The sequence below is a fragment of the Carettochelys insculpta genome, chromosome 17 (assembly GCF_033958435.1).
Source record: "Carettochelys insculpta isolate YL-2023 chromosome 17, ASM3395843v1, whole genome shotgun sequence".
Lineage (NCBI taxonomy): Eukaryota > Metazoa > Chordata > Testudines > Carettochelyidae > Carettochelys > Carettochelys insculpta.
The window spans coordinates 23224548-23250188 of record NC_134153.1 but is presented as its reverse complement, the minus strand read 5'-3'; the positions used below and the strand labels follow the sequence as shown (position 1 = coordinate 23250188).

At 51.5% G+C, this 25641-nt stretch overlaps 1 protein-coding gene across 1 annotated transcript in view; it reads right to left on the bottom strand.

Moving 5' to 3' along the window:
- Positions 1–318: 318 nt before the first annotated feature.
- RBPJL (recombination signal binding protein for immunoglobulin kappa J region like) overlaps positions 319–25641 on the bottom strand; it is a 41570-nt gene continuing 16247 nt past the window's right edge. Inside the window, exons 3-12 of the mRNA XM_075012162.1 lie at positions 19704–19829; positions 15906–15976; positions 11648–11754; positions 7050–7224; positions 5543–5680; positions 4055–4164; positions 3428–3568; positions 1734–1889; positions 1208–1311; positions 319–592 (exon numbers count right to left, since the gene is read on the bottom strand). Coding sequence (XP_074868263.1) covers positions 319–592; positions 1208–1311; positions 1734–1889; positions 3428–3568; positions 4055–4164; positions 5543–5680; positions 7050–7224; positions 11648–11754; positions 15906–15976; positions 19704–19829 — 1402 coding nt within the window. The remainder of the gene's footprint in view (positions 593–1207; positions 1312–1733; positions 1890–3427; positions 3569–4054; positions 4165–5542; positions 5681–7049; positions 7225–11647; positions 11755–15905; positions 15977–19703; positions 19830–25641) is intronic.

Sequence of the window (25641 nt, the reverse complement as noted above, 5' to 3'; positions counted from 1 at the left end):
TGAGCCCTCCTGGAGCTGAGTTTCTTTTGTGCCTGTGTTGCTCTGCAGGGGGGTGGTAACCCCAACTCTGTGCCGTTGCTGGGAGATGGGGAGACCAGAGCTTCTGGTCCAGCAGAACAGGGTGGTGGGAGCCCCAGAGAGCAGGAAGGAGGGTATCAGTGGCTGGTTCAGCACACCAGGGGACAACCCCAAGGGGATTTCTGTGATTCAACCTGTTACAATACCCGTCTTCCAGTGTTAATGTCAGTTCCTGAGGGAAGCTGGCAGACCTTGCCCCAATCCCCGTTTCTTTAAATGTCCTCCACCATTCCAGGCTTGCTAGCTCTGCATGAAGAGGTGAAAATTGGTCCTAGTGAATTCCTGGTGGATGCTGCTGAGTAAGGAATCGGAGTCCTGGGTCAGCTCCGGCAGCACCTGCAGGGCAGGGAGGAAGCTCTGCTCTGGGGTGTAGGTAAACGTGAATGAGCTGGAGTAGATCAGCCCATCGTTCCGTATCAGTGAGAGCGGGACGGTGATGGGGTATCTCAGCCATCTCCAGTCGCTGCCAAATGCCGAGACGTCAGGGACAACGCACACTAAGGACTTGGGGTTCCTGGGGAAAGAGACCACATCTATCACTGAAGCTTTTTCGGAGAGGACCCCCCATCCCGTCCTAGTCACAATGCTGGGGCAGCCCTTCTCCTGCACGGCCTTCGAACGGAGCCAGCTCTGCTTTGCCGCCTGGGGGGAGGCGTTTAGTTTGGGGCTTAACGGTGGCTCCTGGTTTGTCTGATCTCCTTCTGTCTGTCTTGTGCCCCTTCCCCCTCTTTTGCAGGGTTCCGGTTCCAGGGTCTGGCCCAGACTCTCACCTGCTTTTATTTTCACCTCCTGCCCAGGCTGCAGACAGAGCAGCATGGATGGCAGCAGGTGCCCCCTGAAGCGGCCTCACGGAGGACCTACGGTCCCTGCCTGAGATCCCTTCTGCAAACACCGGCACACTAGCCAACGCCCCTGGAGAGCGATGTGAGGGGGTGCAGGCGTGGATCAAAGACCAGCTCCAATGCCGTCTCTAGTTCCGACGCTGGGGTCCATGTGTTTTCTTTCCAGCCCAAACTCCCACCCACAGCAAAGCTTCTTGGGACCATAAAGACAAAAAAAGGCCTCCCACCACCACCTCCACCTCTGCCCGTATCTAAACACCAGCCCCCGGACTGGGCCCTGGCTTTACCTGTACATCGTCTCAGCTTCCACGTCTCCAAACCAGACCTTCAGATCTGCATGGAAATACTCGCCCTGCACCTCCAGCATGGCCACGTCCCCGCCGCCCGTCAGCTGTCACAACCAGAGCACGCAGGAGGGGGTTACACACTCGGCCCCAGGATGGGCTTCGAGGGCAGGCTGCTGTCCCCTACCTCAACTGCAGGCAGCGCCATTCCCAGCTGGAGGGCTTGTGGCCCTTCCTGCTGCAGAGTGGGCAGCACACGCTGCTCTAGCCCAGAGGAGAGCAGGGCCCTGAGCTGTGGGTGGGCACAAGGAGAGGGAGCTGAAGAGACGCTGGGGCCAGTTATTGAGTTCAAAATGCCCTGATCCCTCAAACCAGCCGTGAAAAATCAGCCCCTTCACCGGCCCAGCTGGCCCTGCTTGGCAAGAGGCTGGAGGTCGGGAGCAGCAACGCAGAGTCAGGCGAGGGGCAGCCGCTTGGATCTGCAGCCTCTTGAGTGTGGATAATCTAGGTTAACACAAGGCACCCATACCTCCAGCATGGTTATCAGCGGGACTGGGCTGACGGGATCCTGAATACAGGCCAGGCTGTCGCTGAACGTGTACTCCACGGTCTCCGTTCCGATGATCGTCCAGCAGGAGCCATCGTTCAGCAGCTCTCGGTTCGCTTCCTTCGGACACGGAGACGCCTGCGTGGAATTTCAGTGCCATGGTGGTCCGGTGTTCCCTGTAAGCCGAGCGCAGGGGCGGCCGCCTGGCAGAGATTCAGGCACTGCCTAGCTGATTAGCAGATCACCCACAGCCGGCAGTGTGTGTTTCTATTGGTGCTGCACACCCGCACATGCCTCAGTGCACATAACAAAATTTATTCTGCCCATGGATGGAAAAAATAAGGGAACCCTGGGGGTGACAACAGGGGACGGTAGCTCGGAGCCCGGGGCTCTGTGCCTGACTCTTCCATGGCTTCCTTGGCTTTTGGCAGGTCCCTCCACTGCTCTGTGCCACTGTCTCGCCACCAAAGGGGATGGTAATACCTCTCAGCCTTTGTCAAAGGGGCTGAGAGCCCAGAATGGGCCATGCTGGCCAGGCACATTGCTGTGATTACTACTCAGCAGCTGTAGCAGCAGCAAGATCAGGCCCAGGGAGATGAATTCTGGTCACCTCAAGGAGCAGTAAGGATCAGTGCGTTCTCCCTGTAATGTGTCTGGCTTAATCAATCACGTGGCTATGGGACATTGTGGCAGTGGCAAGTCGGGGAAAGCCATGCTTCTGTGAGGTGATACACGGCCTTAGAGCAAAGCACAGCATGGGCCAGATGAGGTTGGAAAGGGGCCTCCATGCACAGGTTCTCTGCTTGTGCCTGCAGCACAGAAAGGGCTGAAATGCAGTTGGTGGTTGAGTGGGGTTCAAGGTGAGGACCCCAAGTGATGGACTCAGCAAGTGACAGAGGAGGGGGGAGCTGGAACTGAAGGGAGTTTGCTTTCACCAGCATCTTGGCAGTTTTCCAGTCCGTGCAGCCTCACTGGACAACTGGATCACTGCCTCACCGGGAACTGGTCACTGCCTCACTGGGAACTGGTCACTGCCTCACCTGGAACTGGATCACTGTGTCACTGGGAACTGGTCACTGCCTCACCGGGAACTGGATCACTGCCTCACTGGGAACTGGTCACTGCCTCACCTGGAACCGGATCACTGCCTCACTGGGAACTGGTCACTGCCTCACTGGGAACTGGATCACTGCCTCACCGGGAACTGGATCACTGTGTCACTGGGAACTGGTCACTGCCTCACCGGGAACTGGATCACTGCCTCACCGGGAACTGGATCACCGCTTCACCAGGAACTGGATCACTGTGGCACTGGGAACTGGATCACCGCTTCACCTGGAACTGGATCACTGCCTCACTGGGAACTGGTCACTGCCTCACCGGGAACTGGATCACTGCCTCACTGGGAACTGGTCACTGCCTCACCTGGAACTGGATCACCGCTTCACTGGGAACTGGATCACTGTGTCACTGGGAACTGGATCACCGCTTCACCGGGAACTGGATCACTGCCTCACTGGGAACTGGATCACCGCTTCACTGGGAACTGGATCACTGTGTCACTGGGAACTGGTCACTGCCTCACTGGGAACTGGTCACTGCCTCACCTGGAACTGGATCACTGCTTCACTGGGAACTGGTCACTGCCTCACTGGAGAACTGGATCACTGCCTCACCTGGAACTGGATCACTTTCTCAGTCGAGAGACACAGGTACATCCTGTCGCTGCCCTGGAGCTGGAACGCGCACTTGTGGAGCTGGGAGATGGGCTCATCCACGTCCAGCACGGCGCACTGCTTGGTGACTTTCCGGATGATCTGGGGAGACACCCGAGCGGGCTGACACGATGGCGGGGCAGCAGCTACAGGGAATCCCCAGCTCCCAAAAGCTCAGCATTGTGATCCTGCAGAGATCCTCTCAGCCTCAAGCCTATTCTGGGCCCAGCCATGGGAACTCCCTGCTTCCTCTCCTACTGTCTGACATGGGCTTGCAGGACAAAACCAGCCCACATCGTGCTGGCCTGTCTCTGCCCCCATTCACTACACCCACACAGCTGGTGGGGGTCTATCATTCCCCAGCAGGCACTGCCATCCGGACCAGTCTCCAGGCCACATTCCATGCTGGGAGCTGTTGTCTGCATTGGTCACACTTCCTGAATCAGGGTCAAGGGTGGCTGCAACCTGCTCCATGTTAGGCCCCGGCTGCCAGCTGCTGGCTGGCCACAGGTGAGGCGAGCTGGAGGTGAGCTGAAGCTGGAAGCATCATCCATCCAGTTTAGTGCCAGAGTTTTGCAGGAGCCTTACCAGGGGAGGCAGGGTCACGCCGGTGGCTGTGCAGATTAGCTGGACCACGGAGCCGTAGCGAATGTACCCTTCCTGCAGCGGGAACTCACCCTGGGGGCAGCGTGCATCAGCTTCCCATGCAAAGGCAAAGAGAGGGAGAGTTAACCAGCCTGGTTCAAAAAGGAGGCAACAGCCCTCTCTGGCCCTAGCTGCAGGACCACAGTAGAGGAGAACTTGCTCTCCCTGGAGCCCGGCATCACGGCGGATGAGGGACACTCACCAGGCAACTGCTAACTTTCTTAGTACAAAGCTCGCTCTTGTGCAGCTTCCAGGTGCAGGGGAAGGGGAATGCTCCCATTCCATTTCAGCAGTGTTTTCCCTTGCAATGGGAGCAGGCGAGCCAGCACGCTGGGTGCAGCAATCTACCTAGGCATCACCTCCAACTCCACAACAGGGATCAGAGTATGTCTCCCGCATGCCATCGTGGCCCTGGGAAAAGCACAGCTTAAGCTGCCCTTGCTCAAACCCCACATGCTTCTACAGCCTGATCTCAAAGCCTGTTACAGTCAATGGAAGTGACCTCACAGGGCACTGGAGAAGGCCCCTAGTGAGGGAAGGGCTTTGGGGGACAGGGATGAGCTGAGACTGCTTCCAGCCCTTTCCCTGCTGTCTCCTTTCCGGAGAAGGACGCCCCAGTGCAGGAAAGGGAAAGGGCTTGTTACTGATCTGGGCCACACCCAGGGAGGCTAGGCGGTAAAATGTGGTGGCAAATGGAAGGTCAGGCAGCTAGGTGACCACAGCCATGGGAATTGGGGTTGTGGAGGAGGGATATTCACACTGCCTGGGTGTGCACATAGCAGGTATTAAAGAAACCAATGTGGTCCAAAGAGGTACCATCTCCTACCTCTTCTTGGTACCTCTATGGCCCCATCGCTGTAGTAGCAGAACAGCTCACACTCTTTCAGGTAGTCATTCTCACAACACCCCTGGGAGGCAGGGCAGGGCAGGGCAGGGCAGGGCAGATAGGGGCTGCAGCCCAGATCCTCAGCCTATGTGACTCCTCACTTCTGTTGGCATCGGAGCAGCTGGGCTGAAGTGACTTACTGAAGGTCACGCAGGACCTCAGAATTGAATCCAGGGGTCTGAAATGCCAGACTTGCTCCCTAACCAATGGAACAGCCTTCTCTCCCAGCCCCACTCCTCCAGAGCAACGTCTGCAGGCAGGGAGGAGCCAAGGGCTGCAAAAAGGAGGCAAATGTCCTACTGGAAGCTGGCCTCAGTGGTCCCTGACACACCCAGCGACCTATGATTATGGCTCACAATCAGTAAGTGCCATTGTTCAGACTGCAGTTGAGTGCCCTGTTTATCTTTCTTCATCGCTGTGCTTGGGTGGCCAAAGCTACCTCTGCCATTAATGGACCCAGCTCCAGTGACATCGCCAGTGATGTACCAGTGGGAATTTGGCCCCATGCAGACTGCTGGAGTTTGCCAAACATGTCCGGTCCTCACCCAGGTGTAGTGTGAATGCTGCCCATTGTCTTGCACTAGCGATGAAGGTGCCGCCCTCTACGGACAGGTAACGGGTGCTGACCGTCTGGGAGCGGAGGCGGTTGAAGAGGGAAACCTTGGACCCAGATGAGATGCACACTGCAAAAGACACATGGACACCAGCATTAGCACTCATGGAAATCCTCAGTAACCAGTGTCAGCTCGCCCGAATACCAGAGCGTTGCTGAGCGACTGGATAGCTGCAGAAGTCTCCCTGTGAATATCCTTCCTCCCGCACCCCAGCATCTAGTTGCCTGACCTTCCCTTTGCTTTGCATAGAGTTAGGCTAAAGAACTCAGAGAACCATCTTGCTACAAAATTTTGTTCTGCTGGGAGTCTTTCCCCTTGTGGGTCCCACTGGTGGTGTGCATACACTGCCTGGTGCGTTAGTGAGATCTTGGCAGAAAAAACACCTTGAAGGACCTGTGTAAAGTAAGTAACTGTTCTTTGCTTCCAGCACTTCATAATCTTCAAAATCGGTGATGGAAAAGACCTCTTAAATCATATCTTCTCCTTCATGGGGATGCTTTTCCCTGCTCTGTAGGACTTTAGCTAATGCTCCATGGCTGTGTCTAAACTCGCACGTCTCTTTCGAAAGAGGCATGCAAATGAGAGAAATTGAAAATGCAAATGAGGTACAGATTTACATATCTGGTGCCTCATTTGCATATTCTTTGGAAAGAGCTTCTTTCGAAAGACGAAAAACAGGGTAGATGCGGCTCTTTCGAAAGTAAACCCCTTCTTTGAAAGATCCCTTCTTCTTAAAAAAAAAGGAAGAAGGGTTCTTTCAAAGATGGGGTTTACTTTTGAAAGAGCTGTGTCCACACGGCTTTTCTTCTGTTGAAAGAATACGCAAATGAGGCACCAGATATGTAAATCTGTCCCTCATCTGCATTTTCAATTTCCCTCATTTGCATGCCTCTTTCGAAAGAGGAATGCAAGTGTAGACACAGCCCATGTGTTCTATTTCTATAGTGCCATGTGGCTTGAAAGCACTGTTCTGTCATTCTCAGACTCCCCAGTGCTCTCACACTGGGGCCATAATGAACTGGCTGGCTGGCCCTTGGTCTTAGTACCCACCAAGCTGGACTATTAAGGGTGAGTGATGTCTTTGTATATATTGAACAGAACCCAGATGAAGGTTCTGCATTTGCTCATTACACAGAGCAGCAGAATAAATTCTCAAGACAATGGACATTCTTCTGGTGACTTCACTGGGCTTTGGATCAGACAGTTTATAATGCATACATTTGCTGATATTCAATCTGTGCTAGTTTCATGTTTGCTTTACATTGGTGCCCCAGTCTGATAAAGCATGTGAAAAACCGATTCAGGTATTAGCTAGTTGGAGAGCTGAAATGGGGCGCGCTACCCAAGCAACAGAGAATAGAGAGTAACGCAGCGATAGCTGTTAAAAACCCTTCAGTGCTCAGCACCCATGAATGAGGCAGGCTGCCTTGCTACTTACAGTCGGTGTTCTTCAGGGACTGCTTCTTCTGCGAGGGTTTGGAAATCACTTTGATCAGCTTGCTGTGGAAAGTGCCAATCTCCTGCCCATTGCTGAAGAAGAGCTTCAAAACCAGCCGGAAATGTTTCCTCTTCTCCGTGTCTGAGATGTAGAGTGCTTTGGCACAGCTGAACTCCTGTAAGTAACAAGAACGATGGTCATAGGCTGTAAATTGTGTCTGGAGCCTTAGGGTGCATTTTCACTGAACAAACAGGAAGAACTGGAAGTCCTGGCACAGTATGATGTAAATGGAAAAACAGAGACTCGGTGGAGTAACTCATATGACTGGAGCATTGTTATGGAAGAGTATAAGCTGTTCAGGAAGGACCGGCACAGAAGAAAGGGCAGAAGGGTTGCAATGTATGTAAGGGAGCAGTGTGATTGCTCAGAGCTCCAGTATGAAACTGGAGAAAAGCCTATTGAGAGTCTTTGGGTTTAGGTGAGAAGCGAGAGCAGCAAGGGTGAAAGAACACGTGGTGGGTGTCTGCTATAGACCACCAGACTAGAAGGTTCAGGCAGATGAGGCTTTCCTTGGACAACTAACACAAGTTCCCAGATCACAGGCCCTGGTTCCCATGGGGAACTTCAATCATCCTGACACCTGCTGGGAGAGCCATATAGCCATGTACAGGCAATTCAGAAAGTTTTTGGAGAGTGGGGAGGACAACTTCCTGGTTCAAATACTGGAGAAACCAACTAGGATCCATTCTCCTCTTGACCTGCTGCTCACAATCATGGAAGAATTGGTAGGGGAAGTAGAAGAAGGTGGCAACCCAGGCAGCAGTGACCATAAGATGGTTGAGTTCAGGATCCTGAAGAAAGGAGAGCAGCAGAATACAGACCCTGGACTTCAGAAAAGCAAACTCTGACTTCCTCAGGGAACTGATGGACAGGATCGCCTGGGAGGCTAATATGCTGGGGAAAGGAATCCAAGACAGCTGGCTGCATTTTAAAGATGCCTTAGTGAGGGTATAGCAACAAACCATTCTAATGCACAGAAAGAAGGGCGAACATGGCAGGCGACCAGCTTGGCTTGATGGAGAAATCTTCCATGAATTTAGGCACAAAAAGGAAGCTTACAGGAACTGAAACATTGGGCAGAGGGTCATGGAGGAGTATAAAAACATTGCTCAAGCATGCAGGGATGTTGTCAAGAAGGCCAAAGCACAACTGGAGTTGCAGCTAGCAAGTGATGTGAAGGACAGCAAGAAGGGTTTCTACGGGTATATTAGCAACAAGAAGGTCAGGGAAAGACTGGGACCCTTACTGAATGGGGAAGGCACCTAGTGACAGATGATGTGGGAAAAGCCGAAGTACTCAATGCCTTTTTTTGCCTCAGTCTTCATAGACGGGGTCAGGTCCCAGACTGTTGCACCAGGCAGCACAGTATGAGAAGGTGAGCAGCCCGCAGTGGTGAAAGACCAGGTTGAGGGCTATTTGGAAAAGCTGGACATGCACAAGTCCATGAGACTGGATGCCATGAATCCAAGGCTGTTGAGAGAGTTGGATGATGTGATTGCAGAGCCACTGGCCTTTATCTTGGAAAACTTGCGGCAATCGGGGAGGCCCCAGCTGATTGGGAAAAGGCAAATGTAGTGCCCATCTTTTGAGAAAGTGGAAGAAGGAGAACCAAAAAACTATAGACTGGTCAGCCTCACCTCAACCTCTTGCAAAACCATAGCTCTGCTCTTCAAGGAACCCATTTTGAAACACTTGAGCTGCGTCTACACGTGCACGCTACTTCGAAGTAGCGGCAGTAACTTCGAAATAGCGCCCGTCACGTCTACACGTGTTGGGCGCTATTTCGAAGTTGAAATCGACGTTAGGCGGCGAGACGTCGAAGTCGCTAACCCCATGAGGGGATGGGAATAGCGCCCTACTTCGACGTTCAACATCGAAGTAGGGACGTGTAGACGATCCGCGTCCCGCAACATCGAAATAGCGGGGTCCTCCATGGCGGCCATCAGCTGGGGGGTTGAGAGATACTCTCTCTCCAGCCCTTGCGGGGCTCTGTGGTCACCGTGGGCAGCAGCCCTTAGCCCAGGGCTTCTGGCTGCTGCTGCTGCAGCTGGGGGTCCGTGCTGCATATACAGGGTCTGCAACTAGTTGTTGGCTCTGTGTATCTTGCACTGTTTAATGAAAGTGTGTCTGGGAGGGGCCCTTTAAGGGAGCGACTTGCTGTTGAGTCCGCCCCGTGACCCTGTCTGCAGCTGTGCCTGGCTCCCTTATTTCGATGTGTGCTACTTTGGCGTGTAGACGTTCCCTCGCTGTGCCTATTTCGATGTTGGGCTGAGCAACGTCGAAGTTGAACATCGATGTTGCCAGCCCTGGAGGACGTGTAGACGTTATTCATCGAAATAGCCTATTTCGATGTCGCAACATCGAAATAAGCTATTTCGAAGTTGGGTGCACGTGTAGACGTAGCCTTGGAGAACAGGAAGGTGGTCAGGAGCAGGCAATGTGCACTCACTAAGGACAAGTCATACCAGACCAATCCAATCTTCTTCCATGATAACTGGCTCTGTGGATATGGAGAGGCTGTGGGTGTGATACACCTTGACTTTAGCAAAGCTTTTGATACAGTCTCCCACTGTATTCCAGTCAACAAATTAAAGAAGTCATTAGTTTGGATGAATGGACTGTAAGGTGAATTGAAGGTTGGCTAGATTGTTGGGCTCAATGGGTAGTGATCAATGGCTTGATGCCTGGTTGGCAATAGGTCTCAAACAGAGTGCCCTAGGGATCAGTCTGGACTCTAATCTTTTCCATCCCTGTGTGGAATAAATTTTGATGTGCACAGAGGCCTGTGCAAATGTGTATCACCAGTAGAAACACAAAACCTGGCTGTGGGCACTTGCTAATCAGCTGGGCAGCATTTGTCTCTCTGCTGAGTGGCGGCACAAGTGCACAGCTTACTGGGAACACGGGTACTGGGGCCAGTTTTATTCAACTTCTTCATGATTGATGTGGATGAGGGGTCGGGTTGCACCCTCAGCAAGCTTCCCCAGATGACACTGAGTTGGGAGAGAGGTAGATGTGCTGGAGAGTAGGGGTAGGGTCCAGAGTGACCTAGACAAATGGAGGATTTTGCAAAAAGAAATCTGCGGAGGCAGAAGCGTATTTTCATATGTGTTTGCAACATGCCTAGTCCAAGGAGGCCCTGGTCCTGTCTGGGACCTGTGAGTACTATCAAGCAGTAATCCAGAGAGGGAGAGCAACAACAAGGCTCCCTTTCACTTCCGACACAAGGCCAGGGGAGTAAGACAATCCATGGACCCAACAACTCAACCTGAGCACAATGACATGCGCAGAAGTGAATCACTGCACCATCTGTGCACAGCATCCTGAGTGCCACCGGTGGGTTCCTGTGAGTCCTGTGGCTGAACATACAGCTCTCTAAGCCAACACGCCAGGGCCTTCCCTGGAAGAGGTATTTTCAGTAATGCTCTCACTCTACACAGCTTCAATGTCCACTTTCTACCAGCTTGGCTTCAATGAAAGAATGTGCACCTTGCCAATGGGATGGGAGCCACCCTGGGGGCTGCAAGAATCAGCTGGTCGCTCTTCTCCATCCTTCCTTATGTGCTCCGGGTTTTCAGGAAGGGAAATGCCCACCTTGCACTATGTGCCGTGTATAAATGAGGATGCTTAAGCACCACCTTGCGAAGGACTGAGGAGACAAGACCTCCGTCACCAGAGCCATCACCACCTCTCGCTGTACACCCAAGAACATGCCCTGTAGGACACAGCAGCTCCCACTAGGACATAATGGGCTCCAGTGCCTTTTTGATGGAAAAAGAGCAGCTGGTACTCAGCAGGCTCCCTGCCCCCTCCCTACCAGCCAACCTCATGGCTGGGGCTGCCGAGGTGCCGGTACTCCGTACCGCTACAAAAAAAGCATTGATGGAGTCCATTCACAGGAGCTGTAAGTCCATTTAAAGGGGGAGATGATTAGAGATGTTATTTCAGGTGGAGTGAATTGATGAGGAACGGTGGAGGATTTATTTATACAGGAGCTAGAGAGTTCCAGATGGAAATTAATGTTCACATGTGATCGACACAACCTAACACCAGAAGTCTACCTAGGTTTACAGTTTCCCATTCATCTTGGGACTTTGACTGCACGGCTAGGCTTTTCTATAGCACACAAAGGTCCTTTTTGTTATGCTTCTGGCCAGCCCCAGCCCCAGCCCCCACATTCTTCAGAGCCCAAGATAATACTTGATATATTTCTTTCCCTATAGTATGAGGCCAAATTATAGCTCCAGCCCGTGACATTTGTGGAAGGTTGGTATTTTCATTAGCAGTTTATTTGTGATGAATCCGTGGCATTCCATTCATCAGGAGGATACTATGGGCTCAGGAAACCATGTAGTCCCTGGGCATTCTCCAGCCACGAGGGCCAGGAAGTTGAAAAGATGGTGACAAAGATGAATTTCCTGGCAAGCCATGAGTGAAGACCACTCAGACTGGTGCAGGGGGATTCCACGCCATGTGTGACTGTGCGTGGGGGGACCTGGAGAAGGGCTGTGTTGGGGGAGTCACTTGACTTATCTTACCTTGGAGTCAGGCTGCTCCTCAAAGTTGAGTTTCTGGGTCTCCATCGGGCTGCTGTCCAGTCCCATGTACCCGCACACCCGGACACCAGCCTCTCCCAAATCCCTTTCTGGAAAAGAGAAGGAGAAACATTTCCCCCACACAGAAACCCAGACGCCAGCTGAAGCCTACAGAGCTGAGAGGGTCTGGGCCAGTGATGCCGCTAATTTTTTCCATTCATGGGCAGAACAAATTTTGTTATGTGCACCAAGGCATGTGCACCGCCAGTAGAAACACAGGCCACTGGCTGTGGGTGCTCTGCTAATCAGCTGGGCAGCAACTGAATCTCTCCTGGGTGGCTGCCCAAGCAGCCAGCTTACCAGGAACGCTGGTCTGTGCTACTGCTGCCCAGAGCGCTGGGGGCAATGGAGGGACTGGGAAGGCTCAGCTGTTGCTGCCCTCGCTACAGAGGAGGAGGGGACAGGGAAGCTACTGCCCCCCCGAGAGGACACAAGCTGGTGAACCTCCCCAGAAGGGCCAGCTGCATCTTTGGGACACTTGGACGCTTCTGCTCTCCAGCTGCCCTGGTGTGAGCTGCTGCTTTTCTGCGTCTCTCCCTTCCTGTCTTGTACCCCAGACACCTTCAACAACAGGCTGCCAGGCAGCTTCCCCCCGACTGCCCTGCTTCACTGGGGCCTCCTCCCCACTGCCCCTTGTTCCCTGTCTCCATCTCCGCTTCTGTTCCTCATGGCTCCCATCTTCCCACTTCCCTTCTCCCACCTCTGGCTCTCCAACCTTTTACACCCCCTTACCTACCCCACCTGGGCTATACATATCGCTCCCCGGGGCCCACTCCAGAAGTCCCTTGGTCTGCTCTGTAATTCTCCTCAGTATGCCGAATGTCTCAGCCTGTGCACTTACACAGCACACAGCTGGGGCGGATGGGAGCCTGTGTCCAGAGCACGTGGCCGGGAATGTAGCCCTACACCAAGCTGTGACTGGACCAACCTCAGATTCCCACACCACACATTTCCCACCTTTCTCCTCTCCACTGCTAACCCCACTCCAGTGTCTGCTGCCGCCACTGGTTGTGTCTTTGTCACTTAGGCTGTAAACTCTCTGGGATGGGGATCAGGGTGAAATTCTGGGCAAAACTCCCCGTTTTTCAGTGGCGCCTGGATTTCACTGTGTCTTTTTTATTGATTCACATACATGGTGCCTTGCCTGTTGTGGGGCACTCAGTGAATGAATAATGAACATAATGGGTGGGGCAGCTGCCCCCCCCAGGGTAAAGCTGCAGGGGGGCAATGAGGTAGATTTTGCTTTTCCTGGAACCCAGGGAAGTGAAATTTTCTGCACGTTTGACTGGTACTCAGAACATTTTCATGCAGATTCGCTGGCTTTTGAGCAGCATTTCCTGCCCTTATGAGCACCTCGACTTCGCAGCTGCTAATTATGTTAGTACGATTTATGCCATAACTGTTTTGCAAGGATCATAACCAGGGTTTCCTCTAATCTTTTCCAGCCACATGTGGATTTTTTCCCCACCCAAGTGCGGAACAATTTTTATGTGCACTGAGGCACGTAAGAATGTGCACCACCGATGAAAACACAAAACCTACCTCTGGGCCCTGTGCTAATCAGCTGGGGGGGTCATCTGAATCTCTCCTGAGCGGCCGCACGAGCACACAGCTTACAGGGAACACTGAATACCTAACTGCTGAAGCAATTAAGCCCCCGCACTATCAGAAAAGTGTTTGCACATGACCATCCCAACATGGCCCTGAACTCAGCATCCCTTTCAGCAGAGCCAGGGTTTGCCTGACTGCCTCCCAGAGCCCCTGTTGTGGTGTTTTCTGTCTCTCGGCTGGCAGGCTAGTGGGCCCCTTGAATCCCGCAAAAGGATTAATTCCCTTGACTGTGCCGCTTACAGCGTGCCTGCGCTGCAGTCAGGGGTGTGATGGCAGCTCACACTGGCTAGCTTTTATGCAATTAGTATGGCAATAAATAGCAGTGAAGACCCAGGGACATGGACTCTGGTGCAGGCTGTATAAGCCCACTGGGAACCCAGCCAGGCCTGCTTCGGGTGGGAGTAGAAAGGGCATTTGCCCTGGGTCCCGTGATTCAAAAAGAACCTTTAAATTGCCATCTGCTTGCAGTGCCATGCACTCCAGGTGAGGGCATGTCGAAGCCCAGGCAGCTGGCCCCTTCTGCGTTTGTCCCTGCCCCCCAGTAGCACAGAACCACCCCCTCCCACATTGCCCAGGGGCCTGCTGAGGCTGTCAGCTCCCCAGCTCTGCATTTGCAGTTCTAGCACATGCTGCGAACTTTATCGCTTTGACTTCACTGCTATTTTAGCCTTGTGAGCTAGAATAAAGCTCGTGGCAGTATGCCGACAAGCTGCGGCCACGTCTTTACCTGCAATTTAGACGTAGCCTTCATTTTGTGTGGCTACCTGTGGCCAAACTCAGTCTGACAAAAGGGCTGGAGAGAGTTCTCCTCTTGATTTCTGCGGGAGCAGCAGGGGCTCAGAACCTCTGGTCCAGAGCTACGAGTCAGGCTCGGGTGTTTAAATCACCTTCCCACGGGGGATGGTTGGATGGAAGGTTTTGTGTAGGGTTCAGGTCAAGAGCTTGATAAGTCCATCTGTGCACACAGCTAGGGAGCTACTCCCTGGGGAAGGCCTTGATTCACCAGCATTTATGGAGGTCGTCCATCCAAATACAGAAGTGCTGACCCAGTTGACATGCCCATTGCCTTCCCAGGAACCTCAGAGAGGAGAGCAACAGCTAATTCCCTCCTGATGCCTGCAGCTGTGGTGCAGCACATTGCAGAGTAGACGCATCCTAAGTGAGCTGATGGTCTGGAACAGGGGTCAGCAATGTCCGGCACGCATGCCGAGAGCGGCACGTGAGCCGATTTTCATTGGCACGAGAGGTGGGAACTCAACCCTGCTCTCCTGCCCCATGCAGCTGGGGGGCTTGCTCAAAGCCACTGGAGCCTGTGGATTAACCGAAGACCAGCTCATGCTACCAACCACCACCTAAAAGGTAAACCCCTGTGTCTTTATTTATTAATGCAGCTGCTGTAAGTAAGGCTATTAGCGGCTTTAAAAAGTATCACCAGCACTTGACCGTACATGGAGGCCAGAAGGTCACTTTTCAGCACTCCACCCTGGAAAGGTTGCTGACCCTGGGTCTAGAATTCCACACCCCTTCTCCACCTGGCTGGCCTCGCCCTCCCTTTTGTGTCTTCAGCCTTGCTCCTGGCTGGTGCTGGCTGGGAGATGATCTCTTCCCACCCCCCACCCCATCAAATGTTTTGGTGTAAATGGAACATTTTTCATTTTCCATCCGAAGCTTTCTTTGGGATTTTTCAGGTTTTTGCTGTAAACTGAAAATGTCACATTTTTGGTCGCAAAAAAACCAGAATGAATCATCTGCTAAAACCAGGTTTTGAACTTTTTGTTATGATGTGTGAAAACCTGTTTGTTTGTTTTTTGACAAAAAGGGGATTTTTCTTGAAAATGTCCATTTTACAGAAAGGCTGTTTTTCATTCAGCAAAAGTTTTCATGAATGAACTTAGACCAGCTCCTGGTCCCAACCCCTTTGCCTCCATGCATAGTTCCTCCCCTCAGGGCCTCCTGGCTCCCAAACCACTGCTCTAACCACTAGGCAATGCTCCCACCTCCCCACAGGGAGGGCTAATCCCAAAAGGTGGGGCAGGGCTCAAACCCAGGGCCTCCTAGCTTCTAACTCACAGCTCTACCCACAAGGTCTTGTTCCCATTCTCCCAAGCAGCTCACATGTGGCTTTCCAGGCTCTCCTTAGAGGGAGTTCCCTCTGAGCTTTGGCATTTTTAATAGCCTCTTTTTAGCTTCTCCCCGGTGTAGCAATTCTGCAGATAGAACGGTCACTGCTTCTGCCTATCCGCTCCAGCCTAGTTCCAGCTCTTCCACAGTCGCTGTGAGCCTCCCCCACTCTGCCCGGTTCTGTGAAGCTGCCGACAGAGCTGAACAAACTGGTAATCTGATGAATCTAACCTTGCGATCTGTGTGAGGACATGCACTAGGGAGTCATTTTTCACAGGTATTCACTCCGCTAAAGCTCAAGCACTCACACACCAGCCGGTCAAATATACACTCAACCCAAAAATCCCTTTCCTGCCCGAAGGAATATGCGCAGATGGCTTTTCCCACTCTGCTCCGTTCTGCTTACGGGGAGTGGCTCAGTGGCAGGACTTCTGCTCTCCGAACACATGCGGCTTTCTTCCGCTCTTACCTTTTATCTGCTCCTGCTTCAGTTTCCATCCTGGGCCCGTCAGATAAACGCAAGGAGGGGGGCAGAAAAACCTGACAAAAGAAAACAGGCTGTGTGTTAAGGGAACACAACCGATGTGGCTACACTACACAGCTCCCAGGCTGTGGCTACACTAGAAGTTTTGTCGACAGAAGGGGTCTCCAGTCGACATAACGTAGGGGTTGGATACACACAAATGAAGCGTTGTGTCGACAGAGTCTTGCCAGAACTCTGCGTTTGCCTCAACAGTGTTAGCCCTCAAAAATTTGAGGAATAACAGAAGTGCAGCATATACACATCTGTCGACAGAGAGGGCTTCCGCTTGCCAGGCAGCCCTCTTTGCAGAGCTGCCTTTCCGCTTTCTGGCACCAGAGGGCAGTGCAGTCTGGCAGTTCTCTGTCGACAGAGCAAGCTGTGTGTGGATGCAGTCTGTCAATGAGGTTCTGTTGAGATTTCCCTGTCAACAGTAATTTCTGGCAGCAGATGCTTCTAATGTAGACATTGCCCCAGTGACAAGGCTGTGTTGACACAGTCCTGTGGCTGAAAGCCGGCATGCACCAACTCTGTTTCGCAGCACTTTGTGGACAGAATACTTCCATCCGCCTCCTACAAGCAGCTTTTGCTTTGTCAGCTGGAGCAGCAGTCACATTTTCACTGGCTGTGGCAAAGCTCTGTGGTCCCGGGGAGGAGGTTAAACACCCCCGAATGGCAAAAGTTTTGCCGATCAAGTGCAAGCGTAGACAAGCCTATGGTAAGGGACTGTTTCTTTTCTGAGTTTGAATGCAGAATCTTCTTCCTGGCTAAACAAAGCGAAAAATGCTTAGACGTGACCTGAGCTTGGCTCACTTATGCTGGCACGTACCAGGAGCAGGTGTGGGATACAGATCAAGAGCTCTGAATGGTTTGCTATCTGTAGTGCTGGTGGATGGAACCTAGCACTGCAGGGGATTAGTCTGGACTGAAAACGCTAATAAGAGAGCTACACAAATTAGAAGAGCTACATTAGGTAGGGCAAAAATCGTAAAGGTTAGATCATCTGATGTTTTGCCACGGCAGGTAGGTTTTCACGGGAGACATGCCCACAGAATATGGTGCCTGTATTTGCATATGCAGATATGTGCTAAATGCACAGTCATGCCATCTGCATGACCAGCGATGGGTGCTTGCAGGCCATAGAATCAGAGAAGCATATGGCTGGAAGACCACGAGAGTTCATTGTCCTATTCCTTGGTGCCAGGGCAGGTTAAAATCTACCTAGGCCGTCCCTCAGAACAAGCAGTCCTGTCGCCTTTAGCAACTAACAAATGTATGGGGCCATGAGCTTTTGTGTGCAAAAACTCACTTCTTCAGAGTCTTCAGGTCTTACCTGTGAAAGCTCATGGCCTAACACGTCAGTCTCTAAGGTGCTATGGGACTGCTTGTTATTTGTGATGCTACAGTCGAACCTGGCTACCCCTGTGAGATTAGAGACCATCCCTGACAGGCATTGGAGCCACGGTGGGAGGGAGCTCATGGCGCTCATTGTTCCCTTCCGCCTTTGGTCTGAACAGCCTGGCATGTTGCGAACCTCTTCCCATCTGCTCCCATATAAGCCCCGTCCCCGGTTCCTCCAGCAAGGAACGGATGCTGTTGCACAAGTCAACCCATTTCTGGCTTTAAGACTCTATTGACTTGCTGACCAACCAGCCTGTAATGGTTTTACCCATCTCAGAGTGTGAAGACACCGAGTATGTGCCTAAAATCCCCCCCGGGTGCTCCTGAGGAGGATGAGAAGGCAGCAGCTGTTCAACCACGTGAAATGCCATTACCAAGCCATCAGCAGGAGTTGGGTCCTGCTGAAGCAGCTCTTCTAGCTTCTTCTCCTTGCACAGTAATCCAGCCACCTCCAGGGTCTGCGCAGCTCTGGAGAGGGGAGAGTGCCTCTTCCCACAACGTCCCTCCCCTTGCCCCAGACACCAGCGTTAGCAGCCACATCTGTCAGGGGCTCTGTTAGTGGAACATGCCAGCCCTGCCCCAGGGCAAACGGCTGAGAGGGCTCTTAGGGAAAGCAGACTTAGATCTTCCCTCCTTGAGTTAAGGGAGAATTTGCCACAGTGACTTTTCCAGCTTGGAATGTGGAAGTTTCAGCAGGTTGAGAACACAGTTTGTATTCACAGCCAACTCCTGAGACCAATGCAAACAAATCTATAGCCAAAGCTTTGGAAACACATTTTCCTGTGTTTTATTTGGGTTTCCACCGTCTTTGCATTCATGTGAATGGTACAGATTCATCTCATATTGATACTGTGTAAAATGTTAGCAGTGAAAACATCAGTCTGGGCTGGTTCCATATTTCTGCCGACTAATCTCCTGAGAGATGTGCTTATTTAAACAAGTGAGTGACAATGCAGGACCCCGAATCCATATAGCCAGGAAAAACAGCTCTCGCTTATTTAAACTTTAACCTAGAAGCTCTGTGCCAGCTCGTAATCAGTTTTTAGATTTTGCTTCTGTTTTTCTTGCCAAACCCACAAAATTGGCTTCCCAGCAGCCTTTGCACCATGCCTGAACAAGGGTGTGCCAGGACTGTGTCTTTGATTAGCCCCAGTGATACAGCAGCTCCACTTGCAGGCTCAGTGCCCCAAGAGGATAATATCTCAGGGCTATCTGAGATGGCCCTGAACCAAAACCCCCGCTCCAAACACCCGTAAGCTCTGGAGAAAGCTGGATCTGGATTCACAGTCAGCAGCTGGCTGCCACTTTTAGAATGGATCAAACGGAGCCCGCAGCTGTCCTCTGGGGAAGTCTAGATCTCAGCTCTACAGCCTGTACCCACCTCTGTGAACAGCATCCCCCATTCGTCCATTTCTGGAAGAGGAAGCTAAAAAAGCAAACCTCCACCCTCAGTACAATAGCAGGTGACTGCACAAGATGGAGGGCATGTGAGAAGTTGGCCCCAGGTCTTCAAGGGCCACACATAGAAGAAAAACACCACCGAAAATCAGCATGTCTCTCTCCTCACGCCATAGGACTGAGCGGAGGAGGGAAAGGAAGCGCTTTTCCATTCAGAAGCAGTGGGAATAGTCACTCTCAGCCTCCCACAGAGAAAGGTGTCTAGAGGGGAGAGAAAAGTGGGAGAGCAAAGAGCCGAGCGGCAAAGGGGAAAGAAGGACGGACTCTGAGCTGGAGAAAGGAGTGAGACCGGGCTTCAGCACTGCCTCTTGCAGATGGTGTCAGCCAACACGGGGAGGTGAAATGGCCAGTGGAGACCCAAACCAGTCAACGTTCAGCCCTTCCCCCCATTGCACTAAGCAGCGACTTGAGCGTCTGGGCACAGACTGCCTTTTTGTGGTCTGTTAGAGGCCCTGGGCCCTGACGGGTGCCTGGGAGCTACCAGCATAATCGCCACAAATAAGTGAAGGATGAAAGGTGAACACCAGGATTAAGGCATGACACTTAATGTCCCCCACCTCCTTCCCCCTCCTTCAGTTCATGTATTTGATTTGTCAGTTTTTCTTGCAAATTGTTCTGACTCCGGTACTATACAACTGGGTCTGGACTGGAAATTCTCCAGATCTGAAGAAGTGGGTCTGTCCCACAAAAGCTCATCACTTAATAAATCATTTTGTTAGTCTATCAAGTGCTACAGGACTGCTGGTTTGTTTTACCAGGGTTAGGTTTGCTCCTCTGCTTCACTGGCCGAGCTACCGAAGGCCTCGGGTGGGGAGGTGGTAAGAGTCTGCGGTTTGGAAGGGGCTAGCTAAAGGCAGGGCTGTGTAAGGAGGCAGGCGAATTTCATACCTCTTTTCGCTGCCATAGGATTTCTGTGCCACTTTTGCATGCAGTATAAGCACCGTCTGGTCAGCTGGGAGCTGCAGGTATCTGCGCACTCTGTCCCGGAGAAGGTCCATTTGATCTGGATTGGATCTGAAAGAGAGTCCAGAACAGTCCCACAGCGAAGGCGACACGATGCAGCTTCCTCCCATACCCACGACTGCTCGTTACCACCTCAGATCTGGAGCCACGCGGAGGGGTATTTAACACGGAGACAGCCAGCACAGTCTCTTATCTGGAGGCGGAAGTTCCCTGCATGTAAATGGGTCTGCTGTGCACTGGGCCACGGTGATTGAAGTAATAGCCAGGTGATACACACATCTCATAGAGCTAGAAGGGACCCTGGGAGGTCATGAAGTCCGGTTCTCTGCCCCCTTGGCAGGACCAAGCACCACCCCTGACAGATTTTTTTTTTTTTTTAAATCTATTTGCCCCAGACCCATAACTGGCCTCCTCAAGGGTTGAACTCCCAACTCGGGGTTTAGCAAGCCAATGCTCAAACATGGTGCAAACCCCACCCTGCTTACTGCACCGGTGCGGTATTGCATATAGCCATATCCCACCTGAAGGAACACCCTCCTCCCCTCTGTCTGTATCTGCACCCAGTCAGCTCTGGCACAGTTGCTCTTTTCATAACACTTCGCAGCCGGGGCTCCCTTTAACAATGCAAAATGGGCCAAGAAGAATCCCATTAGAAAGCAGTGGGAACGGCAATGTTTGAAAGCTGTGGAAGGCAAGTCCCATCATTCAAGTAGTTTAGTTAGTTTACCAGCTACTCTCTCCAGCCCTTTGTAAGAGATGTACTGGGAAAGTTTACCTTACAGCTTGGAAAAATTCCCATTCCTGTTGCTTCCTCATGGGAAAGCTCCTCCTTTCATGCCTCAACTCATTCCGCTAGCATGAAGATAGTGAAATACTGATGATCAATGGCGTTCCTTTCTTGTACTCCTGGCCCTCAAAGACATGGGGCCAGCTTCTCAGGCGCTCTGCATCTTGTGCAGTCAGATGCTACCAAACTGGAGTGGTCCCATTTTACACCCCGTCTCCATTCCCTGTACACCGGTGTAAATCAGTGCCCAGGGTAAATCAAGTAATGTTATCTTCAGTGATTCCCTCCTCCTTGTAATGAGCAATAACAATTATAGTCTCATTTATGCACACTGGAGTTTTCCAACATATAATGTGGTATTTGTGCATGAATTCAGTTTAATGTGTATTTATTTTCACATCTCCTCTCAGTCCATTATGAATGGTTGTGTTAGCTAATAAAAAGTGGGGCTGGAGAGCTCTTGGGACTGGGAATTATTTTCTCACAGCTGGCAATAGTTCGCTGGAAATGTTCCCATTTTGCCTGACCGTGGACTAAAAACCAAGGGCCAGATTCTCCACTGGTAGAAATTGGCTTCACGCCATTGACTTCAGCGGAATTACCCAAGCCGAGGATCTGGCCTGTAGATTTCGTTAAGGTGGTGGGTTATGGTTCCATGGACTGGAGGCAGATAAGGCCAGTCTAGATCACACAGCCCTTTGCTGTGTCGTGCTGTAACCTGCACACAGTAGGTTTGTTTCAAAAGGAAGGCAGACCACAGAGAAGCTGGAAAGTTATGTAGTTTACAGGCACGGTGGAGAGGTAACGCCATCCCACCTTTGCAGGGAGTGCAATTCAGCCTGAGCAGAGTTCTAGCACAGAGCCTGCAAAATGCTCCCCAAAACCATTTAAACGGGGCATGGGCCTCGTGCATCAATAGGGCAATGTGCCACTTCCTTAATGGAAGGAAACCGAGGAGGGAGGAAGCAGGACAGGTCTCCTCTAACCCCCTCCCGTAGGGAAGACACTTTTTCGGTATAGGCAGTTCAGTGAAGCCAATGGAAATGCACCCATCAGCACAGGGCCACTGGCCAAATATGGCAAGGACAGCACTTAAACTGAGCTCAGGTGTGGCTTGTCTCCCTGCCCAATGACACTCACAAATCAAGGGTGTTCAGACACACAGGACCAGGCACAATCTGGACATCTTTGGTGCTGATGACCCTTCCTGACTCAGTTTCTCTCCTCAGGGTGGGTCTCTTGGGCTCTCCATGCACTGAGCTGAAGATGCACCTCAGCTCTCTGGCTAAGTCACAAACAAAAGCTTCTGACGTAGCACAAAAAGAAACTAAAAAGATTCTTCTACCCTTCATGGGCTTCTCTTCGGCCCAATCTCTGGGCCTTGTTCCCACCCCTTTCTTGGCTGCCTTTCAGACTCTTTCTGGTTCTGGGATAAAGCACTTGGTCCCTGGGCTGGTTCTGCTAGAGTCCCCAGCCTCCTTCAGACACTGGTTCAGGACTTTCCAGAGGAGCCTGACAATTCACTGTGATCCCACTCTCAGACTGATGTCTCACTGTCCATCTAGAAGGTCCAGGTGCCCATTAAGCTATCATCTGGTAGCTCCTTAGTCCCTCCCCCTCAGGATGGGAAGCAGCTTATTAATTATGCTACAGGCATGACCACTTCTTCCTTATGTTGCAAATTATATATTCATTTATGCTGGAAGAGACGAGTGGATGCAAATCCTTGCTATTTCCATTTGGCAACAGTGTGTACTCACTCTGCAAAGGCTAACACAATGAATTAGGTGCAAAGGTTCTGATTTTTATCTTCAGAGTCTCAGCCTGGCCATCAGTAGTGGGGGTGCAAAATTTTGGGTGCACTTGTGGGTCCCAGTTCAAGTCTGAGGTGTGACAAAGTGCATAGCTCATTTACAGAGAATCTGGCCCCAGCTGGAGGAACCTGAAGCTCATCAAGTTTTCTATCCATGTAGTTCTGTATCTGCCTAATGGGCTTTGGTCAGAGACCGGCTTCCGAGATACGCATTCCTCCTGGATTTAAGTGAAAAAAGATTGTCTGGAAATGGAGTTAAATGCTGAAGAAACAACAACAAAGGGAAGGATTATTCTCTGGAGCGATCTCAGTGTAAGCAGAAGGAGCTGCTGGGAGACAAAGACTCGGGTTGTGCAGGGTGAATCAGTGAGAAAAAAACCATGCTGCTCTGATTTCTGTTCAGTGCTTTGTACTCTTCTGTCTCCCAGCATTTAACCAGCAGAAGTAGCAATGCTCCCAACTCATCCATTCCCCTCCAGAGCTGCAACATTCTGTTCTCATGCAGTTCTCGGTCACCTGAATAAGGATCAGACTACTCCTGCCATGCAGGAAAGCTAGAGCTCCCAAGCAAGCGTGACATTGGATGGTTGTCAGAGCTTGTTGGGCGGAAAGGAATGGGGTGAAGTCTGTAAGCCTGTGGAAAGGTGGATTCTGCTTTCGGAGTGTCCCTGAAAGGCCAACGGCAGGTGGTGGTAGAAAGGAGAGCTGTGATCAGGCCAACTGCCTAGCCACTACAAACTGCTACCTGTAAAAATAACGTAGGCAGTTACAGAATAAGGAACAGCTACAAAACGAGCAGGAGACAGCACCAGGGAGCGCTATTTAGGCGGCGTTAACCACAAGGGTTCAGTAAAGACATGCTGAGCTGAATGGTAACTCTGCTGCTCAGGTTTGCATGGGAGGCTATTTCTGCACAGGTTTACCAATGTTCATTCAGAGCACACAGAACCCCAGGTATGTGGATTATTATTGCACAGGGCTTACTGAAGTGCATAGTGGGATAATTGTCCATGTGTCATTATTTGCTGTGCAGGACTGGCAAAGCAAGGAAAGCAGACGTTCTCCAGCTGTTCTGACAACGGAGTGTGAGGATCAGCTATAATGATCACTTGGGAAACTAAGGTGCTGTCCCCGGGTCCCTTCTCTGCAGACATTGCTGTCTAAATATTTGGACCAAATTGTTTCAATGCTGCACTGTGAAACAGTGCTCTCCGTTCTGAATGCAGTGGTGACCACCCAGAGTCCATCATCCGGTTTAAATTTCCCTCGAGTTAAGTCAAAAGGCCTTTGCCAGAGACTTGCTGTGCATTTTTCTGGCATCTACCAACTGTTATGGGTTATGGAATTATTCACTTTTATTGTATAAAATTATTAAAATGCTTGGATTACAGTATTGCGTTATTGCAGCCTCATGTTTGCAGTGGTGCATGGGCCAGGTTCTTGGGGCTCTTTCTAAAACCCTCTTTTTGGCGCTGGAATTTTTAGCTGGGAATTGAACATCTTACCAGAGTGAAGAACAGTTTGGAAGCAAACTAAAAGAGAAGCTTTCAACCTTCAAAGACCTTTTTCTGATTGACCGGTTTTTGTAACCTACTCCAAACGTAGCAGCAGGTACAGTACTCAGATTAGCACTGCTTGCCCCTTGGGCACTGTCCTTTCTAGAGATACTATTCTTTTTTTTCAGAAAGACTCAGGAAATGGTTAAATTGTGGGTTATTATCAGATGTGGTCTGAGCTGTGACAAGGAAGATGTTTTTCAGGAGTGATAAACTTCCGGGTAACAAACGATCTGCTCCAGGAGGTCAAATCAATCAATACTTTGTCTTGGTTCCTCAGTTTAACAGACTCTTCTTCCTTTTCTTCTCCCACCTCCCCCAACTAGGTAAGGTTACTTTGCCGTGCATGCACTGCATTGAAGCTTGCATGACATTTTATTCTTATACTCAAGTGAGGGCTTGTGCTGGCTTCTCCTATCACAGGAGACAGTGGTTCCCAACCTGGGGTCTGGGAACTCCTAGAGGTCCATAAGGGTATTGCAGGGGATTTGTGCGGGGTGGAGGGGGAAGATAAATAAAAACGATCATAGAAAATAAGATTTAAATAAGTTGCAAGGTTACAATTAATTCTTGTTTTTAAATTAAACATCTTCCAATGATGTTATGAATTGCAGTCTGAAAATCTACAGCCTGGTTTCCTTTTTCATTTAATGGAGTGCACATAGCAGCTAGAATGGGCTTTGCTGGGGTCTGTGGACAGTTGAGCGGGGTAACCGAGGGTCTGCACTAGTGAAAAGGTTGGGACCCTCTGTGTCAGGGTGATACTTTGCACATTTATATATTGGTGTTTTAAATTAAATAAAACCAAGATGCACAACCTGCTCAGCTGTCTCTGCTGTGCTCCTGCTGCCGGGCCTTTCTCCTGGTTTGTCACTTGCCCCCTTGTAAGTCAGCAAGAACTGCAATTTAGTCAGGGGCAGATTTAGTGTTACAGGGGCTCCCTGGGCAGCTTCATTTGCCCCCCAGCTCCCCACCCTGGGACCCAGCCAAGAACCTTCTCTCGTATCTCCCCCCACCCACGTTTCACGTTTTTCTTTATCCTCCTCCTGTATTGTAAGTAACGGAACATAAATGAAAATAAACAAGGGCCCTTGATTGGTGTAGGAGCGGGTGTGGGGATGGGCTCTGGGAGGGAGTCGACGAGCTGGGTGTGGGCCCCGGGGTGGAGCAGGGGGTTCGGGTGTGGGAGGCGGTTAGGGGGTGGTGCAGCTCCCAAAGTGACTCTGCCCCTCCGACAGTGGTTTCTAGATGGGGGGCGTGTGGGGGGGTGAAGTTTCTGGCCAATGGGAGCTGTGGAGTTGGTCCTTGAGGTGAGGGCAGTGCGCAGAAAACCAGCAGGGACGTGCTGCCTGCTCCTGGGACTGGTGCAGCACAGCAGGAGGGAGGCAGAGTGGGAAGCGGGGCTGCCTTAGCCCTGCTGCTGGCATGTCTCTGTGGGCCCTGGAGGGGAGGGAGCCTCTGTGCGCTGCCCAGGCAGGGGCAGCTTATGCAGAGCTCCCTCCGCCCGCCAGGCCCGCTCGTGGGAGCGAGATGGGGCCACCAGCCTGAGCCCTGCTGGGCGCCGCATTTGGGAGCTCCCCTGCCCTCGGGGGCCCAGTGTTTACTTGTACTGGTCAATCCTTTCTGGGGTTGACCCAGGCTAACCGGTCAATCGGCCCCGGAGTGTATTGCTTAATAAGAATTCCCATCAGGAATACATTTCAGCTC